General features: G+C 51.1%; 2 protein-coding genes across 2 annotated transcripts; both read right to left on the bottom strand.

Moving 5' to 3' along the window:
• Positions 1-310: 310 nt before the first annotated feature.
• LOC309883224 (thymosin beta-15A homolog) lies at positions 311-1,925 on the bottom strand. The gene is made up of 3 exons (XM_082771124.1): positions 1,839-1,925; positions 1,332-1,436; positions 311-817 (listed from the first exon to the last, which is right to left on the bottom strand). The coding sequence occupies exons 2-3, from the start codon at positions 1,429-1,431 to the stop codon at positions 780-782; spliced, it is 138 nt and encodes a 45-aa protein (XP_082627250.1). The 5' UTR covers positions 1,432-1,436; positions 1,839-1,925; the 3' UTR covers positions 311-779.
• Positions 1,926-5,976: 4,051 nt separating this feature from the next.
• Positions 5,977-17,846, bottom strand: PRPS1 (phosphoribosyl pyrophosphate synthetase 1). The gene is made up of 7 exons (XM_082770697.1): positions 17,588-17,846; positions 15,445-15,628; positions 15,000-15,098; positions 13,127-13,251; positions 11,230-11,403; positions 10,355-10,514; positions 5,977-8,032 (listed from the first exon to the last, which is right to left on the bottom strand). Exons 1-7 carry the CDS (start codon positions 17,707-17,709, stop codon positions 7,940-7,942), a joined length of 957 nt encoding a protein of 318 aa, XP_082626823.1. The 5' UTR covers positions 17,710-17,846; the 3' UTR covers positions 5,977-7,939.
• Between the last annotated feature and the right edge of the window lie 292 nt (positions 17,847-18,138).

Consider the following 18,138-nt stretch of genomic DNA (forward strand, 5'->3'; position numbering starts at 1 on the left):
CTCACGCACACAGCAGGAAGGCCATGATTAACCTCTGGTAACACACCAAGGAACCACTGTGACAATGGGACAACTGGTGGCACTAATTGAGCCTCAGAGGGGCACCAGCACACCCTAAGCTCTGTCCCCCCAGGCCACCAGGAATGAGCCCTATACACACACACACACATCAAGGCGGACTCAGCTGGAAGGAACCACCCCGTGGCCCTTGGAGCAGCACCAACCTGCAGCAGAGCCCTTCCCACCCCCCAGGGCACACAGGCCTGCACCTGAACCTTCACCAGGAAAGAAGCCACAAGCCAGAGGTAGGTCATTATAATTTTTTTTTTATTTTATAATAAACTTCTCATTTTCCCCCAAGGAAGACAAAACTTGTGAGTGAGGCTACAGAACACCGTCAGTGAAGAGTATGCGAGACAGACCCGGGCCATGGGCCGGGCCAGAAGAGATCCCACTCCCCCACGCAGGAGGGGTCCGTCCCCAGGAGCCTCCATAGCCCTTGCTCATCTCCCCACCGCATGAGGGCGAGATCAGAGCTGTCAACAGGCGGCGGCTGTGCAGCAGAGATGGGGTTAGGTCAGGCTTTCGATGGACTGAGGGGGCCACGCTTTGTCCCCCCCACCTGCCATAGCTGCCAGCAAGGTGGGACAGTGGGTTAGGTAATGCAGCTGTTTTCTATACATGTACATGATGTAAATTTAAAATTAAAAAAAAAAAAAAAAAAAGATGATTTAATTCAAAGCAAAAAAATCAAGTGCTCTTCCCACCAGGCCATCTCTCTAGGAAGACTTCACACATTCCTTTTCCTGCTCGATAGCTGAAAGAGAAGAGAGTGCCATTAATCTGGTGCTGGTTTGTAGGAACACCCTCTGGAGCTGGCTGTAGAGCAATCACTCAGGCCCTGGCAGCCAGTTTTATTGTTTGAACCCAAGTGGCAGAACCAAATGCCTCAGCTCCTAGGGTGATGGGGCACATTGGGCATCTGCCCTATACACAGGGTGGTGCCCACTGCCACCATGGTCACAGCAGAGCCTGACCCTTGTCTCCAGGTGCCCAGGGCAGGCACAGGGAGTGCTGCAGCCCCCCGATGTCCTCACCCCGAACCCTCACCCCTCGCTCAGTGCTGTTCCTCTGGGTCAGAGCCCAGCTGCCCAGAAGCGCCTCTCCCCACCGGATTCCTCAGCAGTGAGATCAGCACACGAGGACACCCACTCCACGGCCACGGCCAACATCTGCCTCCCCCACAGAGCCCAGCACCAGGGCTCGGCTGCACCCCAGAGCCCCCCAGCTCCAGCCACCCCCTGCCCAGCCCTGCCAGTCCCCGCACTCACTCTCCTTGGAGGGCAGCGTGTTCTTCTCCTCCGTGTTGGTTTTCTTCAGCTTCTTCTTGTCGAATTTCTCCACCTCCGAGAGGTCCGGCTTGTCGCACATCTTGCCTGCGAGACGCCGCAGCTCGCTCAGCGGGGGCACCAGGGCAGGGAAAGGGGGGAACAGGCGGGGAGGAGAAGCGGGCAGGGCCCCCCCCGGGCGGCGCAGACAAAGGCAGCCCACCCCGGGGCGCCGCCCGCCCCTCCCGGCGGCGGACAATAGCGCAGGGCGGGGTCGGCCGCCGCCCCGAGTCCCCCTCCGCTCCCCACCGCCCCGAGCTCCCCTCCGCACCCACCGGGACCCGCACCCACCCCCGGCCCCCCACCTTTGGGTGCCGCAGCCCGCACCCGCGGGCGCCCCGCGGAGCCCCCCCCGAGCACCCAGCCGCCGCCTCAGGTGCAGCCCAAGCCCGCCGAGCCCCGGCACGGTGCGGCCGAGGCCGTGCCCCCGCTGCCCGGTGCCGGCCGTACCCGGTGCCGCTGCCGCCGCCGCTCTGCTCCCTCGCTCCGCCGCTCCTCAGGTGAGACTGGAGCGCGCCGCGTGGGGCGGCGCCTTATATACCCCGGCCGCCGCCCAGCCCGCGCGCCCATTGGCTGCCCGCCGCGGCGCTGAGCCTCACGGGAAGTGTAGTCCGCCAGCGTGCACCCGCCGGTGGTGTGAGGCGGCCGGAGAACTGCGTTTCCCAGCGTGCCTCGCGGCGTGGTACAGGGGGGCGAGTGTGTGAGGGCGGACGCGCGCACACGCCCGTGTGCAAGCACAGAGACACCACAGAGACCCCACACAGCCCCCCCCATGTGTACACACCCCACAAAGACCCCCTCACATGTACACACCCCACAAAGACCCCCCCACATGTACACACCCCACAGAGACCCTCACACACATACATACCCTACAGAGACCCCCCCACATGTACACACCCCACACAGAGCCCCCCACACGTACACACCCCACACAGACCCCCCCATGCACTTGCACACCCCTGCTCCCCTCACACCCCCGTGTGCCCCCCCAGGCAGAAAGCCTGAGGGCTGAGGGGTGCCCAGGGGGATAACATAGGGTTGGGTGTTGCCCAGCAGCACCCCCAGGAGAAAGGGGCCACCGATGGCTTCTCGGGGAACACAGCCGAAATGTGGGGCCCGGCCCCGTGGGGGCTCGCCCAGCCCTGCTGCAGGGATCCCTGGGGACGGCAGCGGGGCAGCAGCTGCGCTGAAGCAGCCCTCACACCGCCCCCAGCCCGCCAGCCCCTCGCCAGGCGTACTGGTGGTTTTGTGGAGAAACCCCCCAGCCAGCCCGAGGAAACATTTGCTTCGCATTTTTGAGCTGAAGGGCTGCTGTCGTGGGAGGGGGATGGAGCGTTCTGCATGCCTTCGGGCGCGGAATTAAAGAAATCCCAGTGTCTGGCACGCACACAAGGCAAAGGCCAAGACCCATGGCCATGTCCTAAGATGGGGCTGCTGTTCTGAGAGAGGTTTGGAGCAGCCTCCATCCAGCTCTCTGGGGTAGGGAAGGGGCTGCAGGCAAAGCCTGAGGCCAGGCTGCTCCCGGAGCAGCTGTGCTTTAGCGCTGCAGCCCCAGCCCCCAAAACACAGCCTGTTGACTTTACGTGCCCCACGGCCAGGAGCAGTGAGCCCAGGCAGGGCTGCCTCAGTGAGCATCCTTCCAGCCCTCCCTCCAGAGCCTGCACTGCAAAGCCCACCCTGAGCTGAGAAACGGCACATTTCTCCTGCACGGCTGAAAGGAAAAAAACCCCACCCAGTTTCAAAATGAAAGCAAGGAAATCCTTTTTGCCTTTATGCAAATAGGAAGGCAAGCGCTTTACCTTGTGTTTACTCTCCAGCTGCGCCTGCCTTCCCTCCAGCTTCCTCCTCTTTCCCTGCCTGTTCTCCTCACGCTTTGCGGATACCGAACAGTCTGTTTTATCCTTTGTCCCCAGCAGGCACGGAGCATGAGAGCACCCAGAGACCATCCTCCACATGCACAGCCTCTCGCCTGCCCCAGCCAAGGAGCAGCACCAGCCCTGTGGGATGCACTGCATGCCCCCAATGATCTGCAGCCCTTTGCAGACCCCATGGCCTTTGTCTGGGCACAAAGCACAGCGGGGGCCTTACAGGCATGGACAGGGAGCTCACTGCCCCTCTTCCCTGCCACAGCCCCTCAGGCACACGCCCGTTGCTCCCTGGCGTTTCCAGAAGTCGAGGTGTGCGGCTGCTGGGGCACTGTTAGATCCCATCCTGCACAAAGAGCGAGTGTGCATCCCAACAAGAGCTTTATCCCATGACAAATTTGCCAAACCTCCTGTAACCGCACAACCTGCTTCTTTCTCCTGCGTTTTGGCATTTCTGTGCTCAATAATTTATAATGAGGGAACCGAGACATCAGCAGAGGGGGGGAAGTGAAAGCAGCCCTGACCCGATAGAAGGGAACAACCGCCAGCCATTTTAGATGAGTTTTAAATCTCCCACAGAACAAGGCTTTCAGGGCTCTGATAGAGGCTTGCTGATGGCCATTTCCAGGAATGCTTTATTTTCTTCTCCAGGAATAAGGAGGCAGGACGTTTTCTCTATCTGATCAGAGGGTTTTTCCAGCCTCTTGCCTGGAGGGACAGGCAGGGCACAACGCCACAGCCCAAATCCCCTCCAGCTGCAGCTGCCTGGCTGTGGGCCAGCCCCCCAACTCAGCTTTTTTGCTTTTTCAGTTCATTTTTAACCCTTGCCTCCTGCCACCATCCTCTTTTCCAGCAGGGAAGAAGCTGGGTGCCTCAGGGAGGCAATGAGGGCAGCCCCAGCAGTGTTACACCAGGACATCGGCTCATTTCTCCCATGGATTCTGCTTCTCCTTGTGCTCGCCAAGGCAGCAGTTTCGAGAAGGGCTTTGTTAACTCTTCCCACTTCCCCAGTGCTCAACAGCAGCAAGGCAAGCTGCTCATTTCTCCAGATCACAAACACTGAGTCTAAGAGATGAGAAATCATCTTTACACTACCAGGGAACAGCAAAAAGTGGTAGGGAGCTGAAGCGCTGGTGAAAGCAGTCTGGGATATGCCTCATCTTGCTCCACTTCTCCCCATAGCTAAAGGCACTCCCAACCTATGCATTAGCTTCAGCTGCCCTGGCAGGTGAGCTGGGCAAGGAGGCAGGACTTCTCTGTAATGATACCTCCCTTTCTGCTGCTGTTGCTGCTTCTACATCAGCTAGCAGCCTGACAGGCAGGAGCAGCAGCAGTCCCTGCAGTGCTCTGCCCGTGGCCGAACTGCTGAAGCTCCATCCTCTTCCTCTAGCTCCCCCTCAGCTACAGAGCACAGGGAATGACCCACTTGGGATTTTCTCCCAAGGAAACAAATGACTTGCTTCCTATGGTATTTCATTAGCAGCTGTAAGGAAAGCCTGTGAAAACACTGCACAAATCACCTCCAGAGCACTGCATGTTCCCTATTTACTCCAGAGGCTCCTCAGGACAGGCTGGGGAATCTCCTTAACCACAGCACACAGCTCAAGTTAGCACCAGCACGTCATGGGGGGGGGGAAAATGCTGCTGGAGCTGACCATGCTTGGACCGACAGCTGAGCACCCCCAAGGCAGAGGGCAGGGCAGGAGCTCAGTGCCTGCTGCTCACAAGGCAGGGGCTGCTTTCGTTCCAGCCCACCCCCCAGGGAAGGGATTCCCTTACCACAGCTGCCTGATGCTACTTTTGTGCCTGCCCTGGAGAGGGAGAATGCTCTAATCCTCCTACAGGCGTGTATGCAAACAATAGCACCCTGTGCTGCGAGCACAGCGGTCACTGCCAGTCAGCCAGCCGGGCTTCAGATCCGTTCAGCAGTTTGAGGATGTTTTAAGCCTTCAGCTGTAAAGCTCAGGTTCTCCTTTTCTTTAAGGAAGATCAAATCTGCCGCACCACCCTGATGAGACCCACACCAACACCACCGCTGCCATGCTGCCAACTGGGAGGGGGCAGAAATCCAGTTTGGGTATTCAATGATCAGTACTGAAATATTTTAAGAAGAATGACCATAGTGGTCTTCAGCAAGTCTACCTGAGGCTGTGGCTCCTGAAGCAATGGTTCAATCTAGGGCACGAAGACTGCTGTAAGGTCAAAGACCTTTCTCTAGAACTGACATCTCATCCTCTTAATTTCGTTTATACTTTCTGGGTCTACAATACACAATAAGGATCACGGGTTAGGTAAACAACTGCTTCTCATAACAATCCTGCTGCTTCAGCTCATTAGCTCAGTGCAAGACATTTAGCAATTCTTCATTCATGCTTGCTAAACTATTTAGGTTTTCCCCCACCTGAACATTGTGTGAACAGATCTGCTCAGATATCTAATTGAACAGGACAAGAGAAACTGCACTACCACCTCAAACAACTAAGGCTGTAAGATTACAGATCACAGCCACCAGAAGTAGCTTGGTCCTAAGCATTTTATTCCATGCAACGCGAGCATAGGAAAGCTGAACCACCTCACAGTCGGCCCTGCTGTTAAACCAGATGACGTGCCAAGGTTCGTTCCAAACCACATTACTCCACAATCAAGGTTACAAGTGACCCAGTTCAGAAGATGCACATCTTGGTAGGGTTTTTGGAAGCATTTATAGGCAGAGGCCGTGGTTTTTAAATAAAAGTTTAATTCCTTCATCAGGTCTTAAGTTTAAACACAAATGCTGCTGTAAATCCTCACACCGCTGCTCTGATGTCCTGGCTCTTGGCTCTCGGGGCATTGGCAGTGTGGCAGCAGGGGCTCCAAAGGAGGAGGCAGGAATCAGACTCAGGAGAGCTCAGTGCAGGATGCAAAGCAAAGAAGCAAGAGACACACACTTTCCAGACAAACACCAATTCTTATACAAAAGAAAAACCCTACACTGTAATAGAAGTGTTAACATTGCCACAGGACAGGGTATGTAGGAAGGGAGAGGGGAGAAGTCTTCATGAAAAGGCACAGCTAAAGAAGTACTTCCCTAGGTCTTACCCACATTTTTCAGTTAATCCCACCGACACCCCAGCCCCCAGCCTCTCAGCGCCTTGCTAGTTACCCTAGCAAGCTATTTCAAGTTCCTTCTGTTCCCTTTTTCCCTTCCCCATCTCACAAATAAATCAGAGGAGTGCTTATAAAAACCACAGCATAAAACAGCTCGGTCTGTAACGCCGTAAGAGTCCAGGAGAGATTTAGCAGTTTACTTTAAGATTGTCTGGTACAGCTACTACGCATCCAAGTTTTGGATGAGCCTTATTTTTACATCCAAGAGCCTCAGCCAGCTCTAGTTTTGGTATTTCTCTTTCAGGCATTTTGCTGCCTGCTAGATTGGTTTTAGATCAGCAGTTTTCCCAGTACTGTGTATCACAAGCCTCTTCAACCCACTGCCATAAGCACTCCACAGCATCAGAGCCACCCTGAGGGCTTCTTCAGGCCCTCTAGTCCTGCAGCCTCCCATTCTCCCAGGTTTAGGATCTTTTACAAAGAGCAATGCACACAAGGCAAGTAATTAGTGACCAGGACAAGCAACCAGCGCATCAGTAACTTGCGGGACAGCAGGATTGCAGGCAGAGTTTAAGACAGCTGAACACAAAGCTGTTGCCTATTCGGTCACCCTAGCATCTAAGCAGGCACTTGCTAAACGCAACGCCAGGCTTCTGTGGGGTGAAGAGGCTCCGATCACTGGTGTACTGGTAAAAAAGAATCAAGGTACATTTGCACAGCACATCAAGGTGCAGCCATAAAGTACATGACAGCAGTCCTTTAGTCACGAGCAAGGCTAACGGGAACTTGTGAAATTGAGGAACTGGTTTTAGTCTACCCTAAAAACTAAAGCCCACAACCACCGGGCATCCTCAGCGTAAGAGGGAGAAGAACACCTGCCCAGGATGCACCTTCACCACTAAGGTAACGCAGCAAGACAGCACTGCACACACCAGGCTCTCACCATTTTGCCGTGTAGCATGTTAAAGAACATTTCATTTCTTCATCAATTAAGATGAACTCAAGTTCGCAAGCTACACTCACCTCCTTTCATTTCAAAGGAGGAAGCTGTAGCAGAACCACCTTCCAGGTGTCCCCAGGGCTCCACCTAGGGTCAAAGCTTGGCCAAGATACAAGCCTTCCTCGTCCCTCTTCAAGGGCTTCTGTCACATGTAGAGTGGTAAGAGTCAAAGCAGTCTCTTGGGCTCTTGCTGTAGATCCAAACCAACATGTCCTAGGGAGATCTACTTCCCAAACAATTCAGGGTGTGCTTACCTAACCCTGCTCACAGACAAACCCTCTCCCCCCCACCCCCCCCAAAAAATAATTGTGGCAATTAGCCATGTGTCAGTCCTGCTCTCCACAGATCTGCAGTATTGAGTCAATGCTACTGCCGAGCCCCAATGCACAGGGTTGCTGGTGGAGTTGGAGTGTTACAGAGATGAGCTTCCCCCCCAGCCTCCCCGTGTTGGGGTCAGAGCCAGTAAGCCTGACTTAAGCAGGAGGAGCTGTGGAGAACTGCACTGGAACAAGCAGAGTCTTCTACTGAACTTTACAACAAGCTGAACAACTTTTGGTTTAAAAAAAAGCCATACAAGCAGCAGCTGGCATCTGTTGTTATAAAGGGACATGGCTGAATAGGTAGGAGACAGATTCCCCATTATGAGTCCTCCTGATGGCCTCCGCGAGGATCATTGAGATGTCAATCACCTGGGGGGAAAGAAAGATGTAGCAGGGTCACTGAGAAGACACACGAAGCCTGGCAGAATAGCCAGTATGTCAGGAAGAACTCCAAAAGCAAACTCATTACCCTGAATCTGTAACATGCCAGATGTAGAAAAATTAGTTCTACACAGGACAGGGACTTGTTCTGTATCGCCCCAATGCTATTCTACTGTAAGAAATACCTCGCTGATCTTCATCGAGATGAGTCTGTTGTCACCTTTCTTTGCTGAAACTCCCTAGAAACCTTTTACCCTAGTCTGTTTACCCTCAGACTATCTTATTCATTTTGTGTGGGTTGCAGAGGAGTTCAGGCAGTCTACAGCACCATCAGATTGCTTCTCTTGAGTCATGAGGCTTTATCATCACTGCTAGAAGTTATTTTTTTCTTTTTAAATCAGAGGTGAAGCTACTGTGCTCCCAATACCAAGTCACTGCACTGGCTCCACCTGGTGGGGTAAACCAGTTAACAGGAGGGAAAAAAAAAAAAGCCTCAGTAAACTCAGTAAAACTCTAGCTCTGAACCCCAGCACCAACACCTTTCACTATAATGCAGTCTCTCACTAAGCACCACAGTCACAGTGCATGAATTAAGTGAAATTGGTATTTAAGTTTCTTTCTCGTGGATAGTTTGCCTCCTAAGAAGGAAGGAAAAAACCTTGGAACTGCAAAAGCAGACACCATGGGACTTACAACTCCTGTGCTTCTGTATTTCCCAACACCAAACATGAGATGTTAGCCTAAGAGTGAGGTGTAAGTAAGAGCCTGTAAAGCAACTCCACTGCAATCTTTGGCTACAGCCATTTACATACTGATTAGCAGTGGTGTATTTTGCCTATGTTAACTGTTAGCATGCAGGGAAGTCAAAGCATCAGGTATCTTTTAGATGTGTTCAGCTGCAGGAACATCACCCAGAAGTTAGTGCTGATTAAGTTTGCAATCAGCTTGTAATTTGCTTCCGAAACCAGCTTAAAATTCCCTGCAGATTCAACCATTTGAGCTTTCTTTTCACCAGAACTCCGGGTACTGGGCAGCCTGCTACACCTACAGTGCAGTACTAGCTGAGCATTAGCAGTCCCGTTTGCTTTTCAGACTTGGTGATGAGCAGGACCTCCCAGAAATTCTCCAAATGCCTTTGTCCTATGTATCTGCACTGCGAAGTCAACACTTAGGATGTCCTTGACTGTGTGTATGCTACAGCAGTACCTTAAGCTTCTGACAAACCTCTTAATGTCTGAATGCTCAGGTAAAGCTGCATCTTCCAGCTGCCTGTTAACACAGAAAATCCTCAAGTTGTGCCTAGCTCAAGATCCACAGCCAATTTTTTTTTTTTCTTCCAGGAAAGTTAGCCCCAGCTTCAGAAACAAAATGCCACAGTACTTTTCCTTAATAGAAAACCCAAGATACAAAATGAGCATCAAGAAATTGGCTGCTTGCTTTGATATGGATGGCAAAGTGCTTCTGCTTATCTTTGGCACTTATCTGAGCCATGTCCTGTGGAGTTGTCACCTGCTCTTAGAGAAACCAGCAGGACACACACAGACTGAGACTGTGCTCCCTCTTCAGGCCACTCAGTTATTACCACCAGACAGCTCCCCCAGATCAGGCCTACTTCCTTCACAAAAGGTCTTGTCACAAAAAGGACATACAGATAAAAGAGATCTGCTTAAAGGATTGCGCATAGGCTTACAAGTACAAGACAGTGTTTCAAGTAGTCACATCCCTTGAAATTATGCTTCCCTGTGCTTGCTGTTATAAATTCAGTAGCTTCTCTGATCTTCCAAGGGCATCAGGAAAGGCAAGAACCAGACTTCTCACAGAGCAGAAATCCTTCTGGACTTCTGAAGTTTTAGTGAGGAAAAATAAGGCTTACACCCTCCTGCTCTGAAGGGTCTCACCTAGGTTATTTCACAACTGGAGCTGGCATCATTATTGGCTTCAGAAATCCCTACCTACTTCTGCTTGCGTGCTGTGTGTCATCAGCACATGTCCTTACACTATGGAGTGACAACTACTTGCTTACATGACTGTCCCACATCCAATCAGTGATTGGAACTAGGTAAGAAATGCTGGAAAAAATGACTTAAACTTTTAAGACTACCTGGATAAGGAGGTGTATTTTATCAGTGTACCAGGTCTGCTGTCGTGCAGCAATTAGAACACGAGGACTGGTCAGCTCTGCTACTGAAACTATAGTCTGGTAACACTGCTGTGAGCACTGGACAGTATTATGAGGTTTTCCCCACCAACAAGGGGACAGACAAGTGCTACCATCCCCAAGGAGTGACAGAAGAGAAATGAGACACTCACCTGGATTTTAGGGCACTGCTTCATCTTGTCCTCCTGGGGTATTGTGTTTGTGACTACAACTGCCTCAAAACAGGCGTTGTTGATCCGAGATATTGCTGGCCCAGAAAAGATACCATGAGTTAAGATGGCATACACTTTGGTGGCTCCAGCTGACACAAGCCTATGAGGGAGGAAAAAGACAGATGAGAAATTTTTAACCGGTATTAAAGTACCATATGCTTAGGGGACAGACTACCTTTGATATTCCCCCTCCTGTCTGTTATTGATTTGGGGGAAGAAAACAGTTTAACGAGTACCATAAAATCTAGCACAGGCAAACTATACATTCAAAAAACATTATCAGTTCTGGGACATTTGGGCTAGACCATACTAAACCACCTTCTGTGACTTTTGCCAACACAAGGCAGCAAATACTACAGAGCATTGCATATGCTGGCTTTTCTAATGGAGACAGCTGATGGCAAAGCTTGAAAAGCTCACTGCTAATAGAAATTCAGACATGATCTTAAGTTGATGACTGAGACAGTGTTTAATCCCACCAAATATAGTCAGAGATGGTACATGACCTACTATTGAAATCAAGTGTGAGAAATTAAACATCACTAAGCTTACCCATCAAGAGCAATATCCACTAGCCATACCTTCCATAAAAACTCTTTTCAAATGAAAAAAGGAGACTATTTATGGAGACCTCCTAGCTGTTTATGCAGTACAAAGTTAAGCTAGACTTTTTATTTATCACGGATGAAATTAGATCAGTAATCAAGGAACTCCACTACCTTGTGAAACTCCACGTGCAAGTAATCTGATCAATTCATTAGTGATCATTAACAACAGTTTTTTCATTTAGGAACGTGTCAGTCAGCCTTACTCACTTGTCTGCAGCATGACAGATGGTGCCACACGTGTCTGCCATGTCATCTACCAGAATGGCCACTCTGTCCTTCACATCACCCACCAGCACCATGCGGTCCACCTCGTTGGCCTTCTTGCGCTCCTTGTGAATGAGGGCGAAGTCTACATTCAACCGATCTGCAATGGAGGTCACTCTGAAGAGAGAACAGTTCCCAAACCACACTTAACTCCACACAATAGCTTTAGTCAAATCTCTGCTAAAACTATTAAGCACTAAGACTGCCATAAAAGAAGCTGTCAACACATCTGCTCACTGGTCTCGAGCAGGTCATAGAAGACAACTCTGCCACCTTGGCTTCTCCTCGAGCACTTCCACTGGAATCTTTGATCTAATCTTTCCTGATAACAGCGACTAGTAAAACAGTCTTTAACCTGACCACTGCAAATTAATTTGCATCTAAAGCTCAAAACAAACCTTAACTAGCAGGTTTGGCAAACCTCAAGCAACCAGAATGCTTGGCAACTTGTCATCTTTATAAAACTTCACTGGAACAGCTGAAGTTGTGTTAAGACAGGGAACTACTTGTGCTCATATAAGCACTCAATTGTCACAGGGCCAAAGGCATAGATGCTAGCACAAGGGCAGGGGCAGGAGTACACACTCAATAAAAGCAAGTCCACCACCATTTACTTTTGTCGAAGAGACCACAAAAAACCTTCTAGGAGGGACCCAAACATAATATATTGATACTGATGAATAGCAAAAGAGTTTAAAAGCATTAATGGTAAGGAGCAAAATGCACCTGCCCCTGAGAAATTCTATACTTATAATGAACAGGTTCCCATCCTCAGTAGATCAGACTCATTGTCCTAGTAGTCCTGTGCAAGACAAACTGAACTCTTTACTAAGGTATTTAGTTCTGCAGCACCTCCATAAGATACCACACCACCCAAGATCATCACATTTCAGCTTAAGGGGCTTTTGAAGACATCTTTAGGAGTCAGATTATAGCTGGCTGACTTGGCACTCCACATACTGCATTACACAACCAGTAGTTGCATAGACAAGTGGTTCTGTCTAATGCACAGACCACAACAAAGCTACAGGAAGGCATGCACTGCTCTACAGCAGTCGTATTGCTTGGCTGTGACATGTAACTTAAATCACTCCGAGGTATGTGAATCAGGAACCATTTTGGTGTAACAGTACCCTGGATTAAAGAACGCATCTGCTTCCCTTGGCTGTCTGCTCACATGGAGCCATTACACAGAAGCATCAAGAATCAGCCCCAGTTTCTCCTAATAAGCACCTGAGAGCATTCCAAATTGCCCACAAAGTGTGGTGCTCATCTGCCTGAAGATGGTAGATTATCAGACCATCAAAGCAGGGATGTGCTGTACCATATGCTGCTGCTCTTAAGAAAGTAACCGTCTATTATCTTTGCTCTCAGGAAGAGCAGCAGCAGGCTGAAGTCACAGCAAGCAATTCAAATTAAGAGCAATAAAGCACGAAAATGCTTCACTAGACTAAGCTCAACACTGCAGAAAACAGCCTAGATCAAAAGGCATCATTAACCAGCAGGGGTAACCTCATCTTCGTATAGGCAGATGAGCTACACGATTTCCTCCTTTTAACTTGCACAATTCCCCTTCCACTAAAAATAGTTTTAGTCCAACGGATGTAGTCATTGCCCAATTCCTACCCATGCACATTTGTCTAGAAGGGCTATGCAGAAAACAGAATAGCAAGAAACCTTCAAAATATTCCCCAGGAAGAGCACTTGACCTCTCTTCCCTAGCTGGGGCAGACTGGCAGAGGGGAAACACGTGCCTTGAGAATAAGGCTGCAGCTAGTTACAAGCACCCTCAGGAACTGCAGCAGATACAGAACCATCTCAGCTTGCTCTGACAGCTTACCTCTTGGCTCCACCAGCATCTGGTGAGACGATGGTGCAGTTCTTCCACTCCGCGATGTTCTCTTTGATCCATTTCAGTACAGCAGGCTCAGCGTACAAGTTATCAACAGGGATATCAAAAAAGCCCTGCAAGAAAGACACCAGGAACAGATGTAGCTGAAGGTCACATCCCCAAAACAGAAGACAACTTCTGTATCATCAGCCACAGCCACCACCTTTCCACAGCATTTCCAGCTTTCCTTTCTACTTCTTTTGATGAACAGCAGGAGCCTTTGGGACACACAGTACAGTAATGTACAACTGGAGCCAGTTTAGCAGCACACATAGCCCTTTACATCTGACACTTACAACACGGACCTAGTTCTATCCCAAGTGGTACAGAAAACCAACAAACACTCTTTTCCATAGCCTAGCTGTCTGTTTACAAAGTCAATCTCTACAGCTTATTACCCACCCTGTTTGTATCTACAGTAAACCTCTGAAAAACCCTTGAGTAACATCTGTTTCTAAACTCCTGCAGCTGGTTACACAACTCCACACTGACCCAGCAGACTCCTCCAGGTAAACCTCAAAGGTCACTAAAAGCCAGTAAGTTAATCCCGGACAGGGAGCAATGGGCAGGAGAGTGGGAAGGAGTGCCTAGCAAAACAGGCCTTCCATGTGAGGTGCAGGGTAGATCCTTCCTACCATCATTCCTTCGGGGTGCAGCAACCCAGCAGGACACTCATCTACACAAAACCAGTTATTTAACTGAACCTCACCACTTCTGATGGTGAACCCTGTGGCACACATCACAGCTCCAAGCCTCGTAGGGAAGAGAAACACCACCTTGGGCTCTGCTCTTCTATTTCATCAGCTTCCCCAAAATCTCAGCTGTGCTCTCACAGATCTTTCCATCTGAGACAAAATGTTTCTGGGCAAATTATAGCAGAATGATTTATACTGAAGTACGAATGGCTGCATTTTCAACTGTTAAAGTGACAGCAAGCCCACCTACTTCACCAGGCAGCTGACACCTGACCTCTCTGGACTCAAAATGCTTATGGCAACGCAGTTATGTATCTGGTATCCTCCCCTTTGCCACATCCACCCCAGCTACAATGATTTTGGTTTCTCGGTCTCAGAGCTCACTCAAGGCAGAAAGACAGGCCTACCAACTTATCAGCCTGCTGTCCTGCCTCAGCTTGGTGCATCTCTTGCTTTGTCAGAGCAGGACCTGGTCAAGGTTTCAGCTGCTCAGTGGGACCACTTGGTTCGCTAATCCAGCAAAACCCATGAAAAACTTTCAGTTCACTGGCAGCTCGGGAGAGGACTGAAACCAACATAAGGGGAAGGGTAGAAGTGAATGGGTACAAGCAGCATTGCCCACCTAACCAGTAGCAAACCATGGGATCACTGCCCTGGACAACTGAACCCTCACAAGCAGCTGTGCCAGCTCACCTGGAGGGTCACTGCACCCAGGGCAGCAGCACTGCCACTCACTGACAGGAACACTCACATCTCCCTGACAACTAAGCATGAGACAGCAATGCTCACTGTTCAAGAACACTCTGGATAAAGCCATTCTTCATCTCAAATCCTTCAAAGGACCAGTTGAGTACACGGTGTCACAGTATGGGGACAAAGCTGCACGCATCATTTACCTACCCAACATTCACTCACACAGGGCTCATTCTGCCTAGGCTGATAGGAACAGCTGTAATTTTATTTACAGATGAACCTGTTGCTCACCTCCCTGTACCCTAACTGACCCTGCAAGTCCCTTCCAGTCCTGATTGCTGTTGCAGCTAAAAAAAAAGATCACTAGAAAGCCTGCAAGGCAGCAAGCAGGCTCAGACAGAGCAGATAAGCACTTCCCTGATTTCAGCTCCTACCTGGATCTGAGATGCATGCAGGTCCATGGTGATTATGTGATCTGCACCTGCCACAGACAGCATGTTTGCAACCAGCTTGGCAGAGATGGGAGCTCGGCTCTAGTACAGGAAAAAAAAAAAACAGCATTTAAGACAAGTTCAACTCCTTCATCAAGATGTCACCCTTCCACCTCTAGGCAATGATTCACGAGCAGTTACTGAAGGAAGTACTCATTAACATTGCACCTTCTCATCAGCTGGTGATTATAGGTTGGTGTATTTTCAAGCAGAACTGCATCTTTATGAAAAGGTGAATCTGCAGTCTGAAGCCCTTAGGTTCAAGTAAGGGAAAGTAACTTTTATCTGTTCTACTACATATTCAACTTCATTTAAACCTGCCGGGCAGTCAGGATTTTCAACGCATACACGCATCTCCCCAGGCAGAAACCTTTATCTAATCCCTTACCTTGTCCTTTTTGTCCTGCCGAGCATAAGGGAAGCAGGGTATGACAGCTGTGACTCTGCTGGCTGAGGCGATCTTACAGGCATTTATCATGATAAGAAGCTCCATCAGATTGTCATTGATTTCACCACAGCCACTCTGCACAATGTAGACGTCCTCCCCACGTACGCTCTCGCCTATTTCCACGCTGGAGACAGACGGGGAAAGAATCCAAATAGAAATTAAAACCAGCCATTGCACGTCTGCAGAGCGACCAGGGGGCTGCATTCCCAAGGCTGTGTGGGTGCTGATGTGCTATCATCAAGGGTGCCCAGCACCAACGCTGCTGCTTATTTGCTCAGTGGCCATTCCACATCACTCACCACTCAAATTTAATGGTTCAGTAAGGCCAGAAGCGCTCAGCCTGTACTTTCGAGCTCAGCACAAGCTGAGCATGTAAACACCCTCAAACACTCCTCGTCCCTCCGAATCACAGAAGTACAACCAGCCCTGCTAAAAGCAGCAGCGCATAAAGGAAGTGGGGATGATGGCCAGCCAGCAGGGAAAGCCAAGCCAAGCTCCTAACAGCAGCTATGCTGCAGCAGATTATTAGATTTAGAGTCATAACAGCTATTCACTGGCTTGAACAGAGAAGCCCTCAAGCTTTTCACTTTGGAAAGGCTTTTGGGGTTAATTTCCTCCTGGATGTAATGCACACTAATCCCAGCTGATGAGGGGACTGAATACAAGCCAAAGGTCCTGTTTGCCAGCAGCAAACTGCCAGCTCCAGCGCCTGTTCCAAGACACCTGCGCCAAAGGCAGAGCTGGAAAGCAAGCGGCAGCCTGAGCTCTGAGGCTTCCTACGGAGAAATGCTGGATAAGGCCTTTTGTGGGAGCAGATTAACTACCAAGCACTGCGACACTGGAGTTTGGGGAAGCCTAGCACGGATCTGGAAGGCACCAGGAGGCACCCAAGGGAAGACAAAGTCCTTGCACAGTTTCTCCTTGTGCTGGAGATGCTGAGCCATCCTGCAGCTCGCTGCCACACCAAACTACGAGCAAGTGGGCAGATGATTGCCCAACGCACTCCTAATGGCTTCAATTTTACAGCACCTTAGGGTAGATCTTTACTTTGATTTTATTCTCTCATCTCCCCTTCACCATGGTTTTGCTGACCACGTGGCCTTTAGGGTCTTGCTGCTCCATTTCCACCAGCACACTGCTGGTTCCAAGTAACTTTGCCATTTTTATTGCACTGACTTGCAGCATACACCAGTCTATCACGACGAATTTCAGCCAGCAAGGAAACCTCCCACGGGGTGGGTGTCTGAATTAACAGTGAGCCCACAAGCCAGCTCCCGCTGTACTCGGAGCACCTAATATCGAGCTGGTTAAAGACATTCAGCATTCAAAATTACCCCTGGACTGTTCTGATAAAATAATCTCGTTTTTTTCAGACAAGATGTGGCTATGAATTTCTTAAAGTAAGCTATCTATCAGATGTTTAAAGGCCCCATTAGATCACACAAAAACCTGCTGGCTGGTCACCGGGAACGGGTAGGGGCAGTTGATGAAACCCGATGAGAAGCGCAGTGGCACCTGCTGTAAATCATAACCTGGCTCTTTTTACAGCTCCTTGCACTGCTTTTTAAGCCTGGGGTTACAATCAATCCCCGTGCAATGGAAACACAGCTTTCTGCGTTTTCCTTATCCTGCAAAAAAACCACATGGGCTGCAAAGGCGAGGAGGGGGTTGGGGCAGGCACCGAGGGCCGTTTGTGGCACACTGCAGGCAGTGTTCACATGCTGACTGTGATTTCCACGTGCGGATTTCAGAGTTTAATATTATTTTTTTGCCTCCCCCTTCTAATTTTAAGAGGGATTTTGGTACCAAAAGGCAGAAATGAAGCCAGATCCCGGCTCCCCAGCTGGGGCAGGCCCCACGCACGGCCTGTCAGGTGCTGGCTGCTCCCCTCTCCCCCCCATGGGGCAGAGCCCACCCGAGCCCCCCTCGAGGCCCAGCCCCGGGGTCCGCCCGTGTTCGCCCCCCCCTCCCCTCCGCACTACAACTCCCAGCAGCCCCCGCGCGCCGCCCGCGCGAGGCCCCATCGCCGCGCCGCCCGCGGGGGCCGCCGGGAGGTGTAGTCCGCCCCCCGCCCCCGCCTCACCATGTCTCCTGGTTGCTGAACTTCTTGGTGACCACCTTGCCCAGCTCCAGGCCCAGGCGGTCGGCGATCTTCTGCGACAGGTCCTGGTGCGAGCTCCCGCTGAAGATCTTGATGTTGGGCATGGCGGCGGCTGCGGCGGCGGGGGCGCTGCCCTCCTCCTTTCCCTTCTCCTCCACCTCCCTCCTCTTCCTCTCCTCCTCCTCCTCCTGCGCCCCGCTCCGCCTCGCACCGCGGCCCGCTGCGGCGCGGGGATCCACCCGGCTGCTGCCCGCGGACGCGGCACACGGAGCGCAAGCCACGCCGGCCGCGGCTACTCCGCCATCTTACCCCTTCCCGCCAGCCGCGCGGCCTTTTTATAGACTGCCCGCCCACCCAGCCCCGCCCTAGCGCGCTTCCCATTGGCTGAGCGGGAGCAGGGGGAGGGCCCCCCTGCCGGCGCACCAATGGCGTGAAGGGAGGGGTGGGCGTGGCTTGGCGCCCCCCGCCGCACGCCTAAACAACGGCGGAGGGAGGAGGAGGGCTCTGCGCGCGCGTGCTCCTTCAGGGGGCGG

The sequence above is a fragment of the Aythya marila genome (assembly GCF_965140915.1).
Source record: "Aythya marila genome assembly, chromosome: 13".
Lineage (NCBI taxonomy): Eukaryota > Metazoa > Chordata > Aves > Anseriformes > Anatidae > Aythya > Aythya marila.